Source organism: Pundamilia nyererei, unplaced genomic scaffold (assembly GCF_000239375.1).
Source record: "Pundamilia nyererei isolate P.nyererei 1_Seehausen unplaced genomic scaffold, PunNye1.0 scaffold00023, whole genome shotgun sequence".
Classification (NCBI taxonomy): domain Eukaryota; kingdom Metazoa; phylum Chordata; class Actinopteri; order Cichliformes; family Cichlidae; genus Pundamilia; species Pundamilia nyererei.
This window is the reverse complement of record NW_005187424.1, coordinates 2,628,343-2,653,652: the sequence shown is the minus strand read 5'-3', so window position 1 is coordinate 2,653,652 and position 25,310 is coordinate 2,628,343. Positions and strand designations below refer to the sequence as shown.

General features: G+C 42.3%; 1 protein-coding gene across 2 annotated transcripts in view; it reads left to right on the top strand.

The window, feature by feature from the left end:
- The window catches only part of crocc2 (ciliary rootlet coiled-coil, rootletin family member 2), a 43,996-nt gene that overhangs the window by 17,110 nt on the left and 1,576 nt on the right, over positions 1–25,310 (top strand). Inside the window, exons 7-35 of one of the 2 annotated variants that reach the window (XM_013909374.1) lie at positions 23–126; positions 1,167–1,311; positions 1,745–1,851; positions 2,388–2,594; positions 3,461–3,557; positions 3,729–3,818; positions 3,911–4,045; positions 5,077–5,291; positions 5,404–5,586; positions 6,015–6,159; positions 6,249–6,395; positions 6,788–7,018; positions 11,880–12,073; positions 12,524–12,651; positions 13,815–13,984; positions 14,061–14,240; positions 14,844–14,978; positions 15,070–15,213; positions 17,259–17,497; positions 17,596–17,755; positions 17,847–18,014; positions 19,672–20,056; positions 20,140–20,270; positions 20,375–20,495; positions 20,600–20,754; positions 20,841–21,281; positions 22,534–22,683; positions 22,771–22,962; positions 24,670–24,801. In XM_013909374.1, the coding sequence (XP_013764828.1) occupies positions 23–126; positions 1,167–1,311; positions 1,745–1,851; positions 2,388–2,594; positions 3,461–3,557; positions 3,729–3,818; positions 3,911–4,045; positions 5,077–5,291; positions 5,404–5,586; positions 6,015–6,159; positions 6,249–6,395; positions 6,788–7,018; positions 11,880–12,073; positions 12,524–12,651; positions 13,815–13,984; positions 14,061–14,240; positions 14,844–14,978; positions 15,070–15,213; positions 17,259–17,497; positions 17,596–17,755; positions 17,847–18,014; positions 19,672–20,056; positions 20,140–20,270; positions 20,375–20,495; positions 20,600–20,754; positions 20,841–21,281; positions 22,534–22,683; positions 22,771–22,962; positions 24,670–24,801 (5,031 nt within the window). Of the gene's footprint in view, positions 1–22; positions 127–1,166; positions 1,312–1,744; positions 1,852–2,387; positions 2,595–3,460; positions 3,579–3,728; positions 3,819–3,910; positions 4,046–5,076; positions 5,292–5,403; positions 5,587–6,014; positions 6,160–6,248; positions 6,396–6,787; positions 7,019–11,879; positions 12,074–12,523; positions 12,652–13,814; positions 13,985–14,060; positions 14,241–14,843; positions 14,979–15,069; positions 15,214–17,258; positions 17,498–17,595; positions 17,756–17,846; positions 18,015–19,671; positions 20,057–20,139; positions 20,271–20,374; positions 20,496–20,599; positions 20,755–20,840; positions 21,282–22,533; positions 22,684–22,770; positions 22,963–24,669; positions 24,802–25,310 lie in introns of both variants that reach the window. The other variant, XM_013909373.1, reaches the window with a different exon arrangement.

Here is a 25,310-nt window from a genome sequence, read left to right as displayed (position 1 = left end):
GTAGTTTTGTGTGTTTGTTCAGCTGCAGGGCCACCTAGACAAAGTCGAGTACCTGCAGCGGGTTGAGCAGGATCTCAACGTAGCTATCCAGAATAAGTCAGCTCAGCTGGAAGAGGAACAGAAAAGGTGAGTGGTGGGCACTATGCAGTGGAGGTACCCATGTTACACAGGCAATAAAAAAATGTGTCTTCTACTCATAATTAATACATAACACTGTAAAAAGTGCACAAAGTAAAAATCCATAAATCAGAAAAGCTGTATCAGAAGGGAGGGATGCAAGAAATTTGCTTCTGTTTTCTTTTTCTGTTTCGTCTTGAGAAGCAGAAATCAAGTTGAAATATTTCTGAGAAATGTTTGGATCAGAGATATTCCCAGTAGTCGCTCGAGCTTCCCTGCAGTTCTTCCTTTCCCCGTGCTGCAAGGGAGAGGCTGAAACCTGCCCTTGGCAAATGACCTCGGCATCCAATTTGTCAGAGAAAATTAGTGGGACTGTTTTGACTCTGTTCTCCAGAACATTTTAATAATGCTCCACATTAAACGTGGGCCAACCTCTGGAGCCGAGGCCAGATTTTAATGCCCAGTGATTTATACAATTATGGAGCTTTATTTGAAATACCCGTGGTGCAAAGTCTGCCAGCAATCAGTCATTTTTATTGCCTAAATATCTCACTTATTGCAGAGTTACCAAGCTCTGTTCACTTTAGCACTTTGTGTAATATAAGTATAGTGTAGAGATAAGTCCCACAGCTACCACTTACAAGTCCTCATTATTGAATCCCTCTTTCCTCACATGTCAGTTCCCTTTTAACTCGATATCATCCCATTCATGCAAACAAGGGTTTGGCTGCCTCTCAGACAGATAACCAAGCAAAACAATGTAGCGTGCTTTACTGTAAGAGGGTGTGTGTTGAGTGTGAGAATGATGTAAACATTTGGTAAATGACTCTACAGGCAGATCTGGTTGATATTAAATCTTATTCAACACAGATATTGTAAAACTGTCACACATGTTTACCCTGTAAGCGCAGCTGGCAAGTGTGGATCTAAAAGAAATATATGTTTGAGTGATAATGCTGACTATAAGAAGTTTGGGTTCTGTGACAGGGTTTATAGGAGGCTGTCAACACAGCTATTTGTCACTTTGTCATACGATGGGTTTTTTCCAGGAGTGCCAGCCTCAGCCAAGTGAATTCCATGCTGCGGGAACAGCTGGACCAGGTGGGCACTGTCAACAAGGGGCTAACCGAGAGCTTATGGAAGGCCCGTGAAGATGCCGAGTCGTGTGATACTCGTTTGCGGAGAGAGCAAGAGGTGAGAAAAACCTCAGGAATGAGGTGCTTGAGGCAGAAAGGCAACAGGGTTCATCCCTTTCTGTATAGAGATTGTGCAATTAAACTCCTGTTGAGTTCACATGGGGTGGGAATTCCATTCATAGCCAGTTTTGTCAATTCATTCTCATTCCCTGTTCATTTCACTGCTATGATTTTTGAGTTGTTGTTTCCTGTGAAAACATTCCAACTGCTGAGGGGGAGGAAAATTTTGTGCAAACAATCTGGCGTTCGTGCTGTAAATGGGCTACATCTGTTGATTCAGGGAAATCCAATTATTTGTACGTTTGCCAGCGTGAGTCCAGGAGTTCTATTATTGCATCTGCTTGGGATCACAATAAAATTAAAGGTTGCTGTAAGCAGCCCACACCACCTTAACGCCAGGTTCTACTCCGGTTTGCTGCTTGTCTCTGCAGACGTGCGCCTCCCGGTTGAGTTGGGAACAGGCTCATGTCAGAGCGCTGTGGCGCCAGGCCGCCTCCCTGCGGAGCAGTTTCACCCAGCTAAGGACGTTCACTGACAGGTGAGTGTGGCGTGCTGCCAGAATCCCTCCGGCAAGTCAGAATTCCACAAAACCCCCACCTTCTCCTGTGAGTCTCACGACTGTGACGACAATCCACCTCTCTTAGCCACACATCAAAGTGGAGCAGGTCAACAAGGTCATTGGCCCCTGCTTATTGTTTCTCACTGTGGGGAAATACTGCTCAAGGTGCCTGCACTCACTGTTAAAATCATCCATCAGGACGAAGCCTAAGCTGTTGTCTTCAGGGAGACTTGGCTTCTATAGTGCTGAACCACTGTATCGTAGAGTACTTTGCTTTTATAGTCAGTGCTCAGTTCATAGACAGCTTTGTCATGTCAGATGCTGAGCTGCAACTTAAACTTAAGACACTTCAAAGAGAGCTCAGTTCTCAGAGCTTAATCATGAGAGGCATTCATCATCTTTTTTTAAAAAATTAGGATAAAAGTTTGCAACTGAATGTAACCATCATCCGCTTTTCTTATGCTTTAAATAATTTCAAATGTCATAACACATTCTGCAATCCTTATTTTCAACAGAACTCTGTCTGATATGCGTACCGAGTGTGTCGCAGCTAGCCGGCAGCTGCACGCTGCCTGTATGAATTTAGAGGCCAGAGTAACACAAGGAAGCCCCTGTGGTGGTGTGGAGATGTCCGCTCTGGAGAGGCAGCTGAAGGACAAGCTGAAAGAGGCTATGCAGCTTCAGGCTCAGTGCGATGCAGAGAAAGTCAAACTCAATTCCAGGTAAAGGCCTCCCCAAGTACAAATGTCAAGATTAAAGTCAACGTGTCAAGATTAAGTACAAGATGGTAAAGTTAAAGTCAACATCTCAGGATTAATGTCGGGATGTCAATATTAATATCAAGAACAAAGTCGAGATGTTTAGATAAAAGTCAAGATGATGAAAACGAGGTGAAATCTACTGAGTTAACTTTATTCTTGAAATGTAAAGTGTAATATTGACTTTTTACTTTTTCTCTCAAAGCTTTAACTTTATTCTCAAAATGCCAAAACTCTTCTTCCTTGAACTTTTATTTTTTCAGCTCAGCTTTATTCCTGACATTTCAACTTTTTATTGACTTTATTCTCAAAAAGCAAGATACCTAAAAGAAATCTACCATGTCTGTCTTTTAACTTAATGTGGTTCTTGTGTTCCTTTGTGAAAATGTCCTATGGTTACCTTCATTTTGTTTAAAAACCATCCACCGCTGGTTTCAGACTGAATATAGTAACTGAGTAACTCAATCTGTGGGTTAGACTAACTGCTCTGGGCCATCACTATTCCATTTTCATAAACTGAAACAGGAATACTGGCTTCAAGGTCATGTGCAGTGCGATTGTTTGATCATTTAGGAAATTCTTATTTTTCTATGCCTGAATGAAAAGACAAGTATAATCCACTTGATGAAACCCCAAACCTTTATATATGGAGTAAATCTAGTTCTTTTATCTAGTAATGGGAATCAAGTCTTTTGTGCCATCTCTTGTAGACTATGAGCAGAACATGATAGCATTGATGGTCTAGAGGGAGGAGTACATCCCAGTCTCTTTCTGTCTTCTCCTTGATGTCTCCTGAACTCTCCTGAACCCTCTTTTCATGGTCTATCTAGAATCCTGGAACTGACCGACACAATGAAGCACCTCCAAAGCCAGAACAGTGAGAAAGATATCAGCCTCAACACCATGCAGATCAGTCTGGACAGGATGGTAGGACCTTGGGAATATATGGTAGGAGGTGACAGATAGCTAAATTGGCTCTAGTCTGGACCTGAGGCTTGATAAAGTCCATAACTTCCTAGTCTAGAGGGCTGCAGTCTGGGGAATGTCAGACTTACTCCATGTACGCTGCTTATCTGACTTAAATGGTTTCCTGCTCAGGAGACAAGGCGAACCGAGGATAAAGCAGAGATGGAAATACTCCACACAGAGATCCAAGCCCTCCAAAAGATTTTACACCATGTTCACCAGGTCGGAACAAACCAAAGTAGTGAATTAGATTGTGAAGCTGTTATGCAATGAAGTCAATAATGCCTTTTATTTTTACTATAATTTCTTTATAGTTAGTGAGCAGTGAGGGGGACGGCTGTGGCCCTGAGAGTGTGTCATCCTCGCCTCTTCATGGCCGTTCTCCTCTTAGGAACGCTACTGTGATATCAGTACAGAATGCTCTCTCCAAACACCAGAAACAAACACAGGTATAACAGTTATCTAACACACAGTCTGTGCGCTTCTTCTAATTTATATCTGCAAAAGTCAAACTTTTGGGCATATACTTGTAGTATGTAATTTCAAAGAAACAACAATCTCCCCACTTTGTAATAACAGTTTTGTGTTTATAAACACACGTAACACATGTGTTTATGTGTTAAGAGTGTGTTTGCCTTGCAGGTTTGTGTCTTTGATTACATGCTTTAACATTACCTAGTCCTCTTATCCACAATGAACTTTAAATAGTTTAAATAGTTTATTGCCTATAAATGGAATGAGCTACACAAAACTGTGAGGACATTAACTACTACTATAAGCTACTATGAAGTGATTTCTTTTTTCATTTTTTTACTTTTTCTGTGATCATTATTTGTCATATTTGTCAACTTAAAAAAGTTAAAACTTAAAAAAAAGTTTAAAAAGTTAAAAAGTTAAAAAAGTTCCTACCTGAGCTGGGCTGATCAGAATCAGCTGATTTGTTTTTAGGGTGTTTAATAAAGACATGAAAAACTTTCATACCTTCACATTCTGAATATTTTCCAAGTAACAGGGCCACAAAGCACATAACGGAAACTTCGCAGGTTCAGAGTCAGTTCATTTTTGCAGTATTTTTGAGTCATTGTAGCTTTACAAATCCAGGAGAATGTGAAATTTTCAGGGCTGGAAAACACATTTAAAATCTGTTGATGCAACGTGGAAGTATAGTACTTTTACATCCTCTGCAAGTGTCACAGTCTAAATTCAGAATCATGGGTTTGAATCCTTTGGCTTAAAGCGCCTTAAAGTGACTGTTGTTGTGACTTGGCAATTGTTGTTGTTGTAATGTGGCGTTGTATGGGTAGAATTTAATGAATTGTATTGGCGATTCTAAATCAGCTTCAGGTATGAATGAGTGTGAATGGTTGTCTGTGTCTCTCTCATTGTTTCTTCTCATGTAACTCTGTGTTATGTGAATTTTTATGTTGCAGCCTTTCAAGCATAAAAAGCTCAATCACTCACACTGACATATAACCTGCAGGAGCTACGTGCACGTTTGGGGGCTGCTCTGGAGCAAGTGGATACACTGCGCGAACACCAGCAAGAGAGGGACGCTGAGAGGAGAGAGTTGGAGCAGAAGATTCAGGATGTGAGGCGGGAAAGTCAGGAGGATAAAAAAGCTCTGGAAGAAAGCCTCAGGGACAGCAACAGATATCGCCGCTCATTGGAGCTCATCTCCAGGTACATCCTCACCAAGTACTTCTACTTCTTTTTCTTGACTACACTTTGATTTTGGCATTTAGAAAGCTATTGAACATGCTTTGTCTCTTTCATGTCCACTGCTTATTTCTTTCACCACATCACACAGTGAAAAAAGCAGCCTGGAGAAGCTGCTGTCAGGGCTTCAGCAGGAAGTGGACTCCCAGCGTGCTGAGATGGAGGTACTACGGAGCTCCTCGCTAGAACTTCAGAGACAGAGGGATCTCCTGAGGCAGCAAAGGGAGGATCTAGAGATGCAGCTGGCACGCCAGAACACGGAGGCCCAAAGAGGGTACAGCAAGATCACAGAGAATGACCATTACACAAAGCACATCCTGACAGGCGTGATTGTTTTCAAGCCCCGTTTGTTTAGAGTTCAGATCAGTAACACATGTCATTCTCCAGCCGGCAATGCACCCACATGACATTTGGATGAAAATGTAAATGATTTACATAGCATTACTGAACTCATGCATGAGGGATACTTTTCTTTCCCATTTTCAGGGTTTCTTGGGCTAAAAAATTTGATTAGCTGAGAATTGGAGAAGGACATGCAATTGAACAAAAAACAAGAAAAACAGAAAAAAGAAAACTCGGCACTTATGCCAACATTTCTTCATTTTTTTTTAAAGTACAGATGGATTACTGTTAAAGGGATCGTGTGTGAGACCAGCAGAACAGTGGTGGGGAGTTAAACATGTGATATAATTTCTGTTTCAGTGAGAGGAGTTTGCAGGAGCTCGAAGGGAAGCACTCGGATCTGCGCAGGGAGCTTGTGATGGTGAAGGAGGCTCTGAGCCAAATCACCCTGCAGAAGGAGGTGTTGGAGGATGACAAGGCCAGCCTCACTCTGGCTCTCTCCAAGGTTAACAACTCAGCTCCTCAGCGCAAGTTTTGCAAAGTTTCTCTGAGATCTGTCATAATTCTTTTAATATTATTTGAATCACTCTGCAGATTGAGTCTCAGAGTGCTGCGCAGGAACTGGCCTTCAACAAACTCCAGAATCAGGAGGCGGCGCTGAAAGATTCTCTCGACAAAATGGCCGCCCTTAGTGAAGGCTTAGCAAAAGACAAGGTGGAGCTCAGTCGTATTCTGCTGCAGGTCAGTAGCCATGCAGTTCCCCCATAACATACAAAAAAAGTAGAGAGCACGAGGTGAGGTGACTAACTTGCTCTGCTGTGTGCTGCACTGTGAGTCACAGATCTGTCATCAGGTGCTCCCAAACTTACAGTATATAAATCATATAACTAATATATAAAGACTATAGGGTTGATTTTGATCAAGAGCATATTATTTGATATTATTGACTTGGAAAATTTCTCTTGGTCTCACAAAGTCATATAGCTCTACTCTATACCTGCAGTTTTTGTATCCTGGTGATCGCTGAAATTAAAGTTAATTTAGAAAATAAATAAGTGCCCAGAGGTGTAACCAAGCAGACTTGGTACTAGAAGGAAAGGAAGTAAAATGAAATATCCTGGCTTCCCTTCCAGACAGAAGGAGAGAAGAGGGAGCTCTGTGAACGTAGACGGGAAGCCGAGGCGGAGCGGGCAGCAGCCAGAGAGGATGCAGCGCGGGCACAAAAGGAGATGATGGATCTGCTCGCCGAGAAGCAAGCCCTGGAGAGCTCCCACAGCCACTTGCAGGATCTCTGCCTGAAGCTAGAAGCAGAGCTGAGTCTCCTGCAGAAGGAGAAAGCTCAGGCCCTGGAGAAGCGCTCGCAGGTCAGGCCGCTCACGCTCCTCCCTACTCCCGACGCCTTGGAGAATTGGCTGATGTTATTAACAGCTTTCAGCAGGTTCACGGAGCTTGTTGTCACATTAAAATGCATAGGAGGTCCTGGATGCATCTGCTGTGTTTTTTCCTCTCACATTTGATATGCAGCGCTCCACTGTGTGTTTTATATGTAACTTGGGACATAACAAGCAGAGGACCTTGGTGAACAAATGTGAACTGGAAAAGATAAATAGACAGACATATAATATCCAGCAGGAGTTTTGGTGAAAGCAGCAATAAATTAACACCTAAAGTATTTCCATTCTTCCTCAGCAGATCCAGATCCCCCTGTTCTGTCCTCTAAAGAATGAAAAGAATCCTCTCCTGCTGTATTATCTGTTCTGAATGTGAAACTGGGATATCCATGTTGATCTGAGCAAAAATATAACAAACCTAAAAAATCTGACAAATTCCATCCAAACATTTTTAGATAGCTTATCTGTAAAAATAAATCAAACTTGGATGAAGCAAACCCTGTAGCGGCGTGCATCGCACTGAGCTCATGTTTCATCCCCATATTGGGGGCCTACACACATCCATAACATTGGTGTAATTCATCCACTTGAATATTTACCTAAGAAGAGGCTGAAAGACATTGTGTGCTAATATTTAGTTAGTGTGAGTTCATTTTTTTTGTTTGGTCCAAAATCAAATTATAGTGATTGTTGCTTTTCAAACATTCTGCCGCAGTGAAATATTAGAAGTAGCAGGGGTTGGTTAAATATAGTGTGCTAGTGTGTCAGTAACTGGTACAGTATATTAGGGTCATTCTGAGTACTTACTGTTAAGACTAATCACACTTTAAACACTGGTCAGCACCAATTAATAGTTTCAATACACTGCACCAACTTATTGTCTCTGATGTAGAGGAACACAAACAGCCATTGATGCAATGCATGTTTGACCGGTTTTCTAATAATTCACTGGTGGAAACTTCAAAAGTGTCTTTTAAGTTAAACTTCAAGACTCAGCATGTGGGATAGGTGGCTACTCAGAACAAGTTACAGCACTGGAAAGACTTCATATGCAATCACCCGACTAGTGTCGTGTGAAAAAGCAAGTTTAGTACAGCCAGTTAATATCTAGCTTGTAGAACCACCTTTATATAAGCAATAAGTTGATTGTTTTTTTTGTATGATATTTTCAGTCTTTTGCATGGTTGTGGATGAATTTTGGCCCGCTCTTCTTTACAGGGTTGCTTCAGTTCATTGTGGTTTGCAGGTGTTTAAATATGCGCAGCTCTCTTATGGTCTTGAAGCCTGGACTTTGAGTTTGTCATTGCAAAACCGTGTTGTACATTTGCTGCAGTTCTTGGGGTCATTGTCCTGTTGCATGAGCCAGTTTGGGCCAAGCTTTGGCTTTCATACAGATGGGCCTCACATTTTACTCTAAAAAACCTTTGGCATGCAGAGGAGTTCGTGGTTGATTCTTTGACTGCAAAGTGCATCACATCATCAGCCCTCCTTCATTGTGTTGACAGTTGATATGAGATTTTTGTGCTGTGTTATTTTTCTCCAAAAGGGGTGGTGTCTTATGGTCAAACATCTCCCCTTTGGTTGTGTCTGTCAAAAGATGCAAGTTTGTGAACAAATTGTGGTGTCACATTGGTTGTAGAGAAGAGGCTTCTTCTTGCCAACCCTTCCAAATAAGCCATACTTGTTCTTTTTTTGCCCCCCTTGTACTTCGATGAGTCTTTACACACTAACTAAGGCTGTAGAGAGATGAGACAGTCTGACATTGGGGTGAATTCACACTTCTGGGAAGGCTTTGGTTGTGTGTTGACACACACTGTAATGCTCCAGATCAGACAAAATTTGTACTTTTATAAAAGCTGTTGACACTTAATAGTGATCTACTAATTAAGTGCATCTTTTTAACATATGGCTGCTACCTACCCTTTTAATTCCTACAGAAGCTGTGAGAGTGGAACCCTGTGAAGCTTCTTTCTCCATATGTATATATTGTATGTATTATATTTTGTATAAAAAAAAAAAAAGTAAGGTTGGACCCGGGAAGCTTTATTCACAGTAAGACAAGAAAAGATGGGCGTGTGTTACTCAGGTGGCTGCTAACAGCGGTAATGGAGCTCTGGGAGAATCTTTGAAATGGGAGAGAATCAGTTAATGAAGTCCAGAGCTGTGAGGTTGCCTGAGATTGCTTAATGATTCTCAGCTTAGAAATCTTACTTTGTCAGGGGAGAAGGGTGAGACAAGGGAGGGGTAGCTGGTAGGCAGGCTGGCAAATACTTGTTTCCAAAGAAAGTCAGAAAACATGAATGCAGATGAAGAACAAATCCGACTGTGGTCTTTTGACTCCACTATAGGCAGCAGGGAGGTTTCAAAAGCAGTAAAGCAGGAACTCCAGGAGGTAAACTGGGAAGCAGATCAAACGCAAGAGTTACTTTGCGAAACTTGCAGAAATCTCAGTTACACGAGGTTGGCCGATTTACCACCAAAGTGGAGGCGACAATCTGGTGGAGACACTGCCACAGCCGGTCCTTAAGTACCTAGTACTGATGAAGGTAATGAGTTGCATGTGTGCAGAAACAAACCCGAGAAACGACAGCTCTGCCCAGCTCTTCACCTGAGAGCAAGACAGAGAGAGAGAGAGAGAGAGAGAGAGAAACCGACAGCATATACTCATATGAACTGAAAGCTCTTGTGCTTATTATAGAAGCAAATCAATATGCTTTTAAATTAAAATAAAAAACAAACCTTCCCTCAAAATGATTCAGTCCATTCTTCAACTTATTTTCTTTGCAAACTTAAAACAAAGGATGTGTGAGACATTTATTATTTATTTTTGGAACCATTTTGTTAGTTCCATTATTTCACGGTTGAATCATGTTTCAGTGCAGTTACTATACTGTTACGGGGCGCTGTGTCTCCTAATGAATGTTTATGGAGGCAGGAGGTCTGTCTAAATTTAAAATCATTAGAGCCAAATTTTTTAGTGGTTTAGTATTTATTTCTGCTAGAATTTTCATGTTCCACAGGGTTCACCCACCTAAAAGGTTCATTGTCCTCCCCAAAAGACACATCACTGTAGTTTCCAGGTCTGAAATCTTAAACCAAAGAAATTATTTAAACTCGCAATCTTTGTAATGGCCTCCAGGGGGCCACAGCTCTAGTTCCAAAAAGACTCCATATATAGATGTCTGTGTGAAAATAGCCATCAGTTCCTCTACTCTGTGACCTCAGGGAACAATTTACTAATTGATTGCTTTTTTTTAGGCCATATTCAATCAAACATGAACTTTATATGACAAATTGTGATGAGTTTTGGAGTCGGAAAAGGGGATTATCCAGGGTATAATCATGAGATAGTCCTCTGTTTCACAGTCAGATCTGCCCCTCATTTCAAGACACTAAGATGGCAACAGGACTTCACTAACCACTGGTTGAAGTCATGGTGTCCCTCTCTCCACTCCTCTGCTACCCTGTGTCTTCTTCAGTTTGGATATTGCTGAAATACAAGTTGTTCAAAAGGCATCTCTGAACCACATCAGCTAATTTGCTTTCAGATGGAAAGGAGCAGCAGCGCTAAACTCAAGGGCTATGTTGGTTGCCCTGTTTAAAGGCTGACCCAGACACCCTTCAGATGAACCTCACCCCGCCCCCCACATAGCAAGCAGGTCTGGCCCGGATCTGGTATCAAGCCGGCACTGCTGGCTGACTTCTGGCACGATAAGACATATGTCATCCAGATATGGGTCAGGTCTGGCAATGTAGCCACTGTTTATGCGATGGAATGCCATATCTGGCCGATTGTGGTTTGGTTTATGTGGCCCAGGCTCATAGAAAACAGGTCTGGCCTGGATCTGGCATCAAACTGGCACTTCTGACTGACCGGTGTCATAGCAGGGTGTATGTCAACCAGATGTGGGCCAGGTCTGGCAATGATGGCACTATTTATGTTCCTATTTTCCTATTTTAGTTAGAAGATCCAAATGTCTTGTTGCAATACTATACTGCTATGGTAGCCAAAGTTTCAAATGCAGGTTTGACAGGTTGTGAGTGGGCACTTTATCCAAAACCTATTGAGGGTTTACTCATGTTTACCACTGGGTGGTTGTAGCTCAGGAGGTAGAGCAGGTCACCTACTGATCGGAAGGTTAGTGGTTCGATCCCTGGCTCCTCCAGTCTGCATGCCAAGAGTGTGAATGTGTATGAATTTAGTTAGGAAGCACTCGGTTTAGAGAAAATGGGTGAATGTAGCATGTTGTATAGAACACTTTCAGTAATCTTGAATAGTGAAAAGCGCTACATAAGAATCAGTCCATTCACTGTCTGAACAGAGTTTTGTCATGTTACTTTTGAACTATTATGCACATGTTGTTATTACATGGCTTGATTAAGGTACACATTAGGCTGACATCTGGGGCCAGAGCTGAAACTTCTGGGCAATGACAGGGCCACCAGTGTGTCTGCAACTGGTCTTGTGCTGGCCCATGTGTGGGCCACCTCTGGCAAACCTGATCTGGGCCACCGAAGGGCCGTCATTCTTTGCGGTATGTGGGCCATGTGTAAGCACATTGTGTGGGCCAGATCCAATCCATACCAATGTTGCTATGTGGGCCCTTATATCCATGGTTTTTCTTTATTTCATTCCTTCAGTTGCCACACGCAGGTCGTGGCCATAGGTGAGGGTATCCATCTGTCTCCCACTTGTCACGAACAAGACTCTGGCTGAAAATAATCAAAAATGTATTTGTCATAAGTCTGTTGTGAATTGCAAATGCAATATTTTAATGTTTATAATGATGTTGTGTAAAGAAATGTTTTTTTTTCTGCCTGTGCTCGTCTCCAGATCAAAAGGCAGTTGCAATCTGTGACAGAGGAGCTGTGTGCGTGCAAGAAGGAGCTTGAGACACAGACCGCAGCCATAAAGAGAGCTACCCATGACAGGGAGGAGTTGGCCAAGGACAAGGCAGCTCTGGATGTCAAGCTAAATTCCGCTGACCGAAAGGCCTGTGGTTTCACGCAGGAGCTGGTTGCATTGAGGTCTGTGTGTGTGTTTGTGCGTATTTGTTTGTGTGGTTGGACCTCTGAAATGTTTGGGACCAATTTGATATTTAAAACCAGCTTCACCAGTTTGTTTTTTAGCATTTGCATTCAGCATAAATTGGAGTTAGGCTTGTATCAGTAATGTTTCGTTTGAGAGTGCAAGGAATGAATGTAAGTGAGCACAGTGTCCTCAAAAGCATGGGTGTATCTCTGTGTGTTTGTTTAAATAAAACCAACTGCCGTCGGGTATTTACGGTCATTTTGACTTTTTTAAACAAATTTTACTTTCTAAAGCGTAGCGAGTCTCGTGTAACAAGAGTCTTTAAGTAACATGGTTTTATTTGGAAACTACGCTTGTGATGGATTATTGGGTTTTATGACCTTCTACACCTAAAAGGTTCAAAGGTCTTTTTTCAGCACTCAAACCGTTTTACCACTGTGTTGCAGAGCAGAGAAGGAGTCCCTGGAGACGGCCCTGTTCGAGAGCCAGGAGCTTGCCTCGTCTCTGGAGGCCGAGCGCTCCAGGTTGGAGGGGGAGAGGCGCGGCTTGCTTTCAGCTAACGAGGCCTTGACGCGTGAGTAGCCCTCTCCCTCAGAGACCCCACTGTTCTCTTTGCCAAGCCCCCCGGCCGTGAAGCCTTTCCAGCAACCCACAAGAGATCCATATTTCAGCTGTGAGCTCTGCAACAGCTGGGCTGCAGCATCACTGGAGCTGCTTTCTCAGCTGACCAGGGTCTCACCACTCTGCACAAACATACGCATGAATCAGATAAGCAGGGGTTAAAGTGAACTGAAACGATCCAGAACAGCCCTGCGGCAGCTTTAGTTGATCAGTGGTTATATCTGATAGGCAGTTTAATACATATTATTATAAATTAAGTTAATTTTCTCTGTGCCGCAGTCTGGCTTTGCTTACAGTTGATGCCATGGAGACACTTGCTCAACAAATCAGAAAATAATATTATCCCATGGTCACGCCTGCATACTTCACACACATCCTTTTAGACTCCCCTGCAGATGTGGTATTTTTCTTTTCTTGCTATAAAACAAGTACCACAGGACGGGAGTGAGTATAATTTTTTTTTCTTTTAAGTGGCAGGTAAACCTAAATTAAACTATTCAAACTTCATCAAAAACAAAAAACCTGCTGTAACTGAAAAATGTTATGTTTGGGAACGTCACTCTCAGAGATAGGAAGGTTATTTTGAAGAGTAAACATGCCTCAACAAGAGATATTTGACAAACACATTTAAAGCTTGCATGTAATGTTACCACTTTTTTCAGAGATAGTGTAAAAGGTCTTAAATTGAACGATAATGAGTTTCTGTTTCTTAAAGGTTTTATTTAAGTTTCTGTGCGTTTAACAGCTGCAGTTCAAACTGGTTAGTTTGACTTACCGTGGTAAAGCGTGGCGCTTGTGGTGTCCATGGTCAGTGTTTGGTTAGGTATTGGGTAACAGTTAAGTTTGAATTTAAGCTAAAGAAGATGTTTAGTATCATTTGCCAAGTTCCACTTTTATACTAGCTTTATGTAACATCCACTTACGCTGCATTTCGTATTGTATTAGTTTGTCCTTTCTGTCCACTGCACCTCAAGATCTTTGGGTCTACAAATGAGTGCCATTAAGCTAGCATGTTCTTTGATAAAAACTCTGAATAAAATATTGCTGCTTCTGTAACATCAGTGGTTTTTAAAGTTTGTCTGCAACTGAGGTACATGGATGTATTTACCTGTGCAGGTGAAGCTGCTCAGATGCGAGCAGATGCTGAACGGCAATGTGCACAAGCAAAAGAAGAAAGAAGTAAGTTGGAGGAAAAGCTGGCTCAAGTTGAGAGGAGTACCCTGCTGACTTTGACCAGCAAACAGCAAATTCACAGAGAGCAGCTCGAAGCAGAACGTCAGCAGAAGGTGCACTTTGAATTTGCTGGTCTCACTGTCTGTTAATCTGTTAATTGTACTGAAGTGTCTGTTTGCTGGTCCTTAGGAGCAGCAGCGTGCAGAGCTGATGCTTCAGCGGGAGCAGGCCGAGGAGCAGCTGCGCAGACAGTGTGAGGAGCTGCGTGCGCACAGCCAGAAGGAGCTGCAGCAGGTGCGAGAAGAGCTGGCCAGGCTGAAGCAGGAGTTCGGCCAAAGTCTCCTGCAGGCTGAGAATGAAAAGCAGCAGGTACATGAGGTGGTCTTTGCAGGTTTCTTATGGTTCTTATGATTGTCAGTGATGTTTAAAATGTTTGTGTATTTGAAGGTAGGCCAGGGGACGACATCGCAATTCTGAGCATGCAGAAGATCTGCAGATGAAATATAAAAGGACTGGAAGATAATACAATTCCTAAAGAAAGCAGAAGAAGCATGAGTTACAACAGAAAAATGAAAAAAACCTGACAGAGACAAGCATTTTAAAAATGCACTCAAACAGGGTTGCGTGCAGGTATAACCAGTGAGAGGAGGAAAAACACAATCAGGTGAAGGCAATCAAGGAAACATGAAGAAAGGACCTTAAAGTAAAGGAGAATAGCACAGAAAAACAATAGTTAAAGTAAACCAGGAAGTGGAAATGAGGAAGACAAAGGTTCAAATTCATTGGTAAGACAGAGGGAGACAAAGACAGGGAAAGAGTGCAGACACTAGGACAATATAAAAATTACTGACAGTAAATGACAAGTACGAACTGTGGAACCGATTTCTTTTTGTCCAAGAACCAGTGGCCAAGTCAGCTTCTTTTTCTGAGCTACGTATGAATGATTCTGACCTCGCAGTGTGTTTTGATCAGGCTTTGTCTCAGATGGAGGCAGAGAAGGCTGTCCTCACAGAGAAGCTAGCATCCCTGCGAGAGGACCTGGCCACAGCGGAAATGGATATGGACCGCCTGCAGAGGGAATCACTTCGCAAACAGGAGCAGGACAAGGTAAAAATATGACGGGAGCATACTGGCTCTGTTCACCTTTCCTTGCCGTCTTGTAACTCGGCTGACCGGTTTGTGTTTTCATATGCTGCAGAACCAAATGGCTGTCCTGCAGTCTGAGCTGCGAGAACTGCAGCTGCATTTTGAAGAGTCTTTGAACTCGCATGAGAGTGACAAAAAGAGTCTCACTGAGCAGGTCAGAGAGTTGAACCAGCAGAGAGAGCATGCGCAACAGGAGGTAGGAACTTTTAAAAAAAGTTGATGTAAGATTTTAACTTAACCTATTTTGAGTTTATTCTCACGAGTATCATAGATCAGACCAATCTGTATTCACTGTAATACATAATCATTGTGAATTAAATACCAGCCACAGGTACCAACCAAAGGACCCTGAAACATTACTTGTTTTCTGTGATTATACTTTCACCACATAATATCTAGGAAGGTACCGTGTCTCTTGTTTTTTTTGTTTTTTTAAATATATGGTGTATCAGTTGGCTCTCACTAAATTGGCACAGGTTTGTACAGTAGTGTCACAGAAATGGTTCGGAAACTTTTAGTTTGTTTGGCTTGGCATTGGATGGGAGACCTTTCATCTGCTTCTGCTGTGAGGGAGAGTTTGCACCAATTTGTACCAGTACAAGCGAGAGCCATTTACCATAAGCCTATGTTGACATTGGCTGGTGTCACAGAGCTTTGCTAACATCAGGGTGCCATCAGGTGCAGCGTGCACTGGGCCAAATCCTGCAAGGAAAGGTGGTGCGGTGTCCTCTCTTAAGATTTCTACTCAGCTCGCAGTTTCTGTGTCCTTTTCCTGTCAAGTCCACAGGGGAAAAGTTTGGTTCTGTTGACCTTAATATAAACATTAAAGTGCAATTAGAGACTATAATTTTGGCTCAGTGACATACCTCTCGGAGCCAAATGAGGGAGCCGTAAATCTCATCTCTCAGGGTTGCTTAAGGTCAGGAATCCAAGCACAGGGTCGCTGGGCGTTTTAGTGAAATAACAAGCTCACACTCACCTCATTAAGATGTAACTGCAGAGCTGTAAAGGCCCCACCATGCCATGATTTAAAAGCTTGGCCTTCTTGGAAAAGAAGATTGTTTATCTGTGTGGGGCTTATTGGTTTCATTTTAAAAAGAAGCAAAATTTAGCGTCACCCTGTCTTCGTGCTGTCTCCTTAGTCATGTCAAAGTATAGTGAATGGGGATGAGTGGAGCCAGAGCACAAGAGTTTTGAGGTTTGGCCGGCCCTCCCTATCATATATCAAGTTAGGCTTCAGCAGCGTTGTCATATTTGGCCACCCCTGCTCGCTTCCTTGTTTGATTATTTTCACTAATCCCATCTCAGGATTCTCATGTCAGAAAGCAGGAGTGAGGACATGTGACAAAGAATCGAAGAGCATGAAAGACGAAGAACGATAAGGGGAAAGAGGTAGAACGAGAAAGAGGAGGATACGGTCTCTGGTACCATAATATCAAATCAAAGTTTAAGTTAACCCCTTGTGTAAATAAGCCGGCGGTGGAGCGTTTATTTTCTCCGTCGCAGCAGCGAGAGGCTGGCTCCGCTGGGACTCCGGGTCCCCCTCTCCCATCCGCATAACACAACACTGCTGCCCTCATATTCTCTGCCTCCTCCACTGCCCTCCACCCCAAAAAATCAGATAAAATAAAGTAGAGTTGGGCTGGATCAGCACTGGCTTGTTTTTTCTCACTTTAGAGTTTATAAGGACGAACCATCTTGTGTGGCCTCTAAACATAACACTCTTCCTCCTCCTCATCCTGCTCCTTGTCCTCCCTCTTCTCCCTCCTTCTCCCCTACCACTTCACCAGGGGGGCTGCTGTTTATCATGTCGCTGTCTTCGCACCGTGAGCTGCAAAGAGGAGACAGGGAGAGACAGCACCTGGCTAAAGGCCCAACTGGCTCTTATGCGTGCCCCGCTGAGCTCGGGCCTCCCTTCTTCTTTCACTACAACACACAAAATGTTGCCATAAAACAGAATATAGGTCAGAGAGTATTTTGAGATAGTGCAGATAATGCTTAAAATAGGAGATGTTGAGGAATAGCTTTCAAACAGTGAGGCTATGATGCATTATCCGATCCTAAGTCGGTATGCAGGAGGATTTTGTTACCAAATAAATTCTGGGCTGGAGCGAGAAAAACTCAAGAAAAAAGCTCAGTGTTTCTAAACTATTTATTTCATTTTCTTGCTCTTGTTTGTGACCCTCTAATTTTCTTTATTGATACATCATGCCTTTAATTCTCTGTAACTTTCCCATGAAGTTGGAGGGCCTCCGTCAACAGCTGCACGAGGGAGAGGATGGACGTTTTAAAGGGCAAAGGGAGTTGATTGAGGCTCACAGAGAGATTCAGGGCTGTGCACAGGAGCGAGACAAGTTACGCAAAGATGTTGTGGACCTGAGAAGGCTCTTGGGTAATGAGACCCGAGAGAAAGAAGCCATCCAAGCCTCAAACCAGGAGCTGAGAGCTCTCGTCAAGCGAGCCGAAAGTGATAACAGCAGGTATGGCTGCCATGCAAGGCACGTTGCTATAATCGTCCACCAACAGTGGATGTTTATCATATTTTTTAATGTGTAAATATTAACCACGTCTTGACTAGTTTGAGACGAGCTGTGGAGGAGAATGAGCAGAAAGTGGCCGTCTTAGAGGAGCAGAGGAGCTCAATGCAACAAGAGGCAACAGCTCTTCGGAGCGGCATGAGAGAGCTGGAGAAGTCTCGTCTGCAAGTGCGCAGAGAGCTGCAGGAACTGCGCAGACAGGTGAAGAATGACTGAGGTCACTGGTTTCCATCTGATTTATTTGAAATGAAGAATTATATCGGAGTAATTTGTGCTGTGCTGACATGAACAGGTAAAGGTCCTCGAAGGAGAGAACATCCGGCAGAAACAGGAACTGCGAGAGCTGCAGGCCAGGGTATGTGAGGAGGAGCAGAAGGAGGAGGAGGCACGTCGTGAGGCTTTCACCCTCAAGCAGAGAGTGCTGGAGTGTGAAGCTGGCAGGGAAGCGGTGCTAAACGAGGTAGAAGGCCTCCGGGAGTTAGTATGCTAACAACACGCTAGAGCAAACATTCAACCTTGGCTAACATACCTCACGTCACACTCACACAGTGACAGTCAGCATGAACCATAACACACTACTGCGCAGTGGGTTTGAAAAATCCAAATGTTGCTCAACATTTTAGCAAATTATTGAATTATAAATTCATTATTCATTCTCTTCAGTCCCATAAATTCACATTGAGGGTCCCTAAATTCCCATGACCCCTTCCAGCAGTAAGTGAATATCGGGTGGATGTGTGTATTCTGCATGCCAGAATAAATTGATGATCATTATGATATATTAGAACGCTGATTAATGATGATGTTTCCCTTTTCAAACTACATATAAACCAGTCTGTAAGCTCAGTAAACCACTTTAGGTAATGGCCAATATATTCTCCAGTTTGATCTGAAACAGGCCGGACAAGAACGTTTTTAACATAAAACATCTCCACATTATCTAAAACCAATCTGAAAACAAATGATCAAAAATAAACTCGTGAAAATAGAAGCAAAAAAATAAGTTACACGTAGCAGCAAGTCTGCAAAAAGTGCAAAACCTGTACGTTCAGAATATTTTGGAGCTATACAGCAGTAACTTCATTTCTTTATAAGCGAAACATGCAACATTGCTACAGTGGTTAGGGCTATCGCCTCACAGCAAGAGGGTTGTGGGTTTGAATCCACTGGCCAATATAGAAGAACAGTTCTATATTTCTTATTCCCGATGCTAAATACCTCTCAGCATTAACTATGTCCCACCAAAACACACTTTGTCCCACATGTAGCTTGTTGGGATCCCATCACTTAAAGTGGTCTGCATCTTTGAAACTCTTCCTTTAAACCCAAATGGAAAATAAACAGAAAGAATTGACAGGATTGTGGGTTTCATGTTATGATTTACTCGTGAGACTGATGCCCTTTTGCATTTTTCTAGAAACAAGTGCAAAGGGACACCCTCATCTTCATTTGAGAAAAGCCTGATGTATAAAACTTAAACATTTGCTATTGGAGGAAAGTTTGTTTTTATTTCTCTGACATGTAGTGGGTTATAAAGAAGGGTCAGGGTTCCACAGTATATTAATCAATTGCTGTTACTCCTTATTTTCTCATTTCTGAGGCTCTATCAGTGAAGTCGACAAGCTTGTCATCGGGAAACAGATGAACTTCTTAAAGCCATGTTGTTTTTATTTACACAGCTACATTTAGGCCACTAAAAATCCTTTGGGGCATGATTGGAACTACAGTTATCAATAATAATGTTTTAAATGACAGTTTTTCAGTGTTGTAGATCAATTTATGTTCACATTATTAATGCTGCAGTTAAAAACAGTTAAAGATTCAAATACATGTAGAGATGTAAAAAAAATTTAAAAAAAGATAATCTGATCATCATTTACAAGATTAACATATTTTGTAGTGAGATTTTGGTCTCTTTAACGTTTTGGTTAAGGAGAATTTAATAACCTGTTAATTTATTAGGTCGAGCTGTGTCCTCAAATTATAATAGATTACAAATTCTGTTATTGGTTTATCGCATTTATCACATGAACACTGCTAAACATTTTCTACTTTATGTAATTAACACATGATGGACCATATTTAGTTTTGCTGATTTTTTCTTGGTGTTTGCACAGGTCGCAGGTTTACAGCGTCGTGTGATGGAGCTGGAGTCCACGGAGCATCAGAACCGAGAGCTACTGCAGGAAAAAGAAACTTTTCAGTGGCAGAGTGACCAGAGGCACAGGGAAACCACCGCCCAGCTGGAGGCAGCACTGGAAGATGCCAGGGCGCAAATCAAAGAACTCTCCATGCAGGTTGGTGTTGCTAAAAACAAGGCCCAGAGCGTGGAGGAGCAGCTGGAAGTGAGCGATGCCAAATGCAGGGACCTGGAGCTCAAGCTGGCGGGGCTGTATGCAGCTCTGCGCCGCACTGTTGGCATCAACCACGTGAGGCTTTCAGACAAACCAGGGTCACGAAGACGGTTTCCTTCCCCTTGGAGAAGCCACTTCTATTCAAAAGGTATAGTTGGGTCTTACAATAGGGCATCATGGTGCCATGTTTCTCTCTGAAAAGTTGAATCGATGAGTGTGGTGTCTGGTCAGGAGGAGAGAGTGTGGCCAATGGATCTCTGCTCTCCGTGTCCTATGGTGAAGACAAAGAGCTAGACTTGGAATCAGTCAATACAGCCCTGCGGGAATTCCAGCAAGAACTCACAGATGCTCAAAGAGACAGGGTATATTTAAAAATCTTAATAACTGATTATAAGTTCAATGATTCAAACTCTGATATTATAGTCATGTTTTTTTTTCACTTAAATAATGGCTTTGCTTTCCTCAGGATGAAGCCAAGGCTCAGGTAGTCAGTCTAACTCAGCATGTGACTGAACTCAAAGACAGTCAGGATAAATCATCCTCCCAACTACTACAACTACAAAAGTCTCTGAAGCAATTAGAGGAGGGTAAAAACCCACTGAACTCTTCACTCATACACAAACTAGCAGTAGTTATTTGCCTAAGCAAGCAATATGTTTTACATATATAACAGATACATATATTCTTTCAGGAAAACGAGACGTGGAAGAACGATTGAACCAGGCACACACTTCGCTTTCCCTGCAGGAAGAAGCAGCACATTGCACAGAGAGAGAGAAGAGAAGCCTTGAAGAGGAGCTCAGGGCTAGTCTGCAAGCCGCTCAGGCTGAATCCAGAGCACTTCAGGTACGTAAAAAGCAAATTATTGTTGAGAGAAATGTTGACAGCATATTCTTTGAGGCTGAGGAAATCCTGTTCTTCTCCCTCTACAGGACAAGTTGGAGGTTGTTCAACAGTTAGAAACTTGTTCAAATTCAGAACAGCAGAAACTGAAGGAGTCTCTGGAGGCAACAGAAGGCAGGGTGAGAAGTCTGGAGCTTTCTCAACGTGCTCTCGAAGGCGAGCTGCAGAGGGCTCAGCTGAGAGTGGCAGAGCTGGATGCTGAGGCAGGTGCATTACAGGAGAGGCTGACGGACATGAGGAGAAAACTGGGTGAGAGTGAAGACCGGTGCGCTGCGCTGAGGTTTAGTGAGGAGAGACTGGCCACGTCATTGGCTCAAGCTGAACAGCATGAGAGTCAGCTGAGAGAGCAGATTCACAAACTGTCAAACACCCTCAATGACAGCAGGAGCAACACGGGAGCCCTGCAGGAGCAGATAACGCAGCTGCAGAGGGCTCTGACTGCCAGCGAGCAGGACCGAAGGCTGCTGCAGGTACAGTCTCTCACCTGAACCCTCCATCCAGCAGGAGAACAACTCCCATGTTTTAGCTGGCCTCATCAGCTCTGGCATATTTTTTATTTACTCTGCTGTGGTTTCATTCAAACTCGTCAAAATCTGAGCAGTAAATTAGGCACTACATCTATCCCACCGAGCATTTTATCCGTTGATTAGAGGTCTAAAAGATTCTAAATGGTCCGTGGCAATCAAGACTGAAATTGGGTTAAATGTGAAATTAAAAAGTGAAATTAAGTTGATCTTTCGATTCGATTGGACTTTTGTGACACAATGTCCAACTGCGCTAAAATAAATGAATTGTTGATAATGTATCAATACTCTGCATTCACTCATTTGGCTAAAAATCTTCCGTCTGCGTACCCAATAAAGGAAAGAGTAAAAGTGTCATGACTTCAACCAAACGGGGGATTTCAACAGCCATTTGTCAGAGTAAATGTCCTAATATTTGCTAATATTTGCTAACATGGTGCCACAAGTGAAAGAAGCACCTGGAAACCAAATGTCCCTTCTGAGAGAAACTTCAAAAGAGAGTTGGCTCTGAACCAGAGGCAACAAGACTGTTGGTTGGACTCTGATTGTGCCTGATACGGAGATGAAGGCAAGATGTAAGCTAGTGGAGTATTCTTGCAAAAACATTTTACAAACGGGCTTTCACAAAAACCAAACAGAAACTGATGGATATGACACATGATCTAGAGGCTAATTTGCACAGAAATGAATACATCTGTGCCTTGAATTGTTTGGCTTGTCTTTGGTGTAACTTGGGCACAAAAGGTTTTCAAAAACACTGATTTAGATTTGGAAGGTGCAAATGAATATGTTTAGTAAGGCGACCAAAGTGTATCAAGAGGGGTTATTTGAGTTACTTCTGCACTCTTATTAGCAGTCTGGCCATTTTGCTCTGACCTTTGACATCAACAAGTCATTTTCTCCCAGAGAACTGCCGCTCTCTGGATATTTTCTCTTTTACAGACTATTTTCTGTAAATCTTAGAGATGGTTATGTGGGAAAATCCCAGGAGCTCATTAGTTTCTGAAATACTTAGACCACCTGTCAAAACCCAACAACATTCAGACTATCTTAAATCATCATTCTTTTACGCTTTGGTGCTCAGTTTGAACTTCAGCAGGTCATCTTGACCATGTCTAAATGCTTTACTGGACAGGGTCCTTCCGTGAAAAAGGTGATCCATTGCGTTGTGTTTTTGTCGATGTGCATGTGTCCATAGGAACGTCTGGATAAAACACGAGACGCCCTTTCAGAAAGTAAGAGGCTGAACCACATGCTCGCAGAGCAGAACCAGAACCTTCAAAGAGTCCAAGAAAACTCAAACTTTAATATTTCTGAGCTAGAGAAACATAACAGAACACTAAAGGAGGTGAGTCACAGTGGTAGAAGTGTAAGCAAATACAGGTACAAAGGTCAAGACACTGTTTTGATGTGTGGTTGATTAACTGTGTCCCAGAGCCTAAAGCAACAGCAGGAGGCTGAGCTTCAAACCTCCCAGCAGCTGCACAGAGAGAAGAAAGAACTCCAAGAAAAGGTCGCCAATCTCCAGAGCTTCTTGCAAAAGCGAGAGAGCGAGAGAGCTGAGATCGAGAAGGTGGTGACACGCTTTGGTAAAGACAAATCTGCACTTAGAAAGGCGCTGGAGAAGGTGAGCTGATTGGCCTGCTGCACAGTGCTTTCAAACACTGATTACACTTATCAGCTTTCTCCCCGAAATTCAGAAAGCTGGGTGAGATTCTGTGTGGCTGTTGTGTCAGTGTGTAAAAATAAAACCTGAAACAATTAGCATTAAAAACTAATACATTTTGGTAAGTGCTATACAAATAAACTTTATTATTTAAACAAGGGATCACCAAAAATGCAAAACAGGAGAAACATCCATAATCTTTAGTTGCTTTACTTCTTATTAAACCCTGAAGGGCCAAAGCTTTACTTTAGGAGCTAACATGTCTGAGTAAAGTTTTTTTTTTTTTTTTTTAAGATTGTGTTTCTCATATCAGTGTAGTTTCCTTTATTTATGAGAGATGTTCTAAAATACTCTAATGTCATTATTTATGGAATCTAAGTAATTTTATCCAAATCCATCATATTTCCACCTGATCTTTATGCCATACTGTTCCACTGTAGAAGGGATGTATTGCCTGAAACTACACCCGCCTCTGAAAGCTACCAACTGTTTATCCAAACAGAGACCAGTACCAGGGAGATAGTATTTGGGTATCTGGGCAACAAACAGTTTTCCAAATAAGCAGCAAGTTTGTCCGAACTCTGGTTGCTCTGGTTGTCAAACGAACAAAAAAACGTGGACTTTTTAATATCTCTTAATGTTTCTGTAGTTCTGTTATATTTGATGCACGAATGCACAAATATATTTTACACAAAATCCCCATTATCCTCGTCACACCAGTGGACCGGTTCCTGTGAAAACTATGAAAAGTTGTAAGAAAAGTAAATTGACAGATTTATAATGTTTACAATTAAAAATATCACAACAGCACGTGTAAATATATGTGTGGGGTTACTGGAATGTTAAAGTCAGTCGATCAAGACACGGTATACACGAGATTTCAGTCAGGTGTTAGAATACACTGATTGTTAAAAATGTTTTACTTGTGCGGAGAAGATAAACTTCTTCATGTGGCACACAAAACCTAATATTATAAAGCTGCCAGCCTTAACAAACACAGGGGAAAACACAGATGCTGTAGTTATAAATAAGCATGAAAGAGGATTATTCATTATTTGGGGCTTTTATGTCATAAATCAACATAAAAGTAAAAAAAATAAGAACAGTAGTGACAAATACTGAGAATGAATCCCAGTTACTAAAAAGCAAAAAGCTGAAACAAGGCATTAAAGCCACGATCTTAATTTTTTTTTTAAACCCGGGCCCTAAAGTATTACTCTGCTTTTGGTCAGTGGACCTAAAATATATTTTTGCTGAATATGAGGTAAAATATCTGTAATATACGAGGAAGCCAAACCACAATTGGCTTTAAATGTAATTAAAGACTGCAAATTCTACAACTGCTGGAAGCCTTTGTGTGACAGCAGCCAGGTCTGAAGTAATCCACGTTTAGTGTTGGTCAGAAGGCTCCTGGACCAAGTGAAGACATATAAGACACATAAAAATACTGAACACTGCCTTTATTATTCTGTAGTTTAGTGTTATTATTTCCTGAGCTTTCTGTTTTCTGTAGAAAGTCATCCCAAACTGAGGGAAATACGGAGGTGGACTGTGGGAACCGAGAGGCTCTGTGCTCGGCTTCTGCTACACCGATTACAGGAAGGCACACGGGTGCAGAACAATCATGGTAAAGTCGTTCACGTTATGTCACCCTCGTGCTGTTGTCAGGTGGAGATGGAGAGGTTGAGGAAGGAGGAGGAGGCAGCGTCTGTCGCCAGAGCACGAGAGGAGCTGGAGCAGAGGGTGTGGAGCCTGGAGCAGCAGCTGGCTGGAAAACAGAACGAGATGCAGACTCTGCAGGTGAGAAGCTCCAGGATTACAGCAGAGGACGAGCAGGGACTGCACTGGCAGCACAAACTGTTTTATAGGATCTATACGTAATCCTCAAACAATCCAGCTGTTCCAGCAACTGAAATTATGGTTATATTTTCATCATTTTTAATGGCTATGTTGTTTCTCATAGCATCCTGTTTCCTTCATCTATCACAGACAATCTAAAGTTTTCTAGTGTGCGTAATGATGATGTTAAAAACTCCAAATAAACGGAAAAAATCATTTCAGCTGTCATCGCTTCAAGATACTGAATTTAATTGACACTGAGTCATTTCTGTGCACTCCATCGCTGCTAGAGACAGTATGAAAGATTGATTGGTTAGTGTAGTCAACTCAATGCGATGAGCAAGGGTTGGATCTGACTTTGAAACCACACACACCCGGGATAATCTTTCTTTCTGGCTCTAATAACAACTATAATTTACAAAATGGACTTCATGTTTTACTTAGTATGACCTGAAAGTAGAGTCCATAAA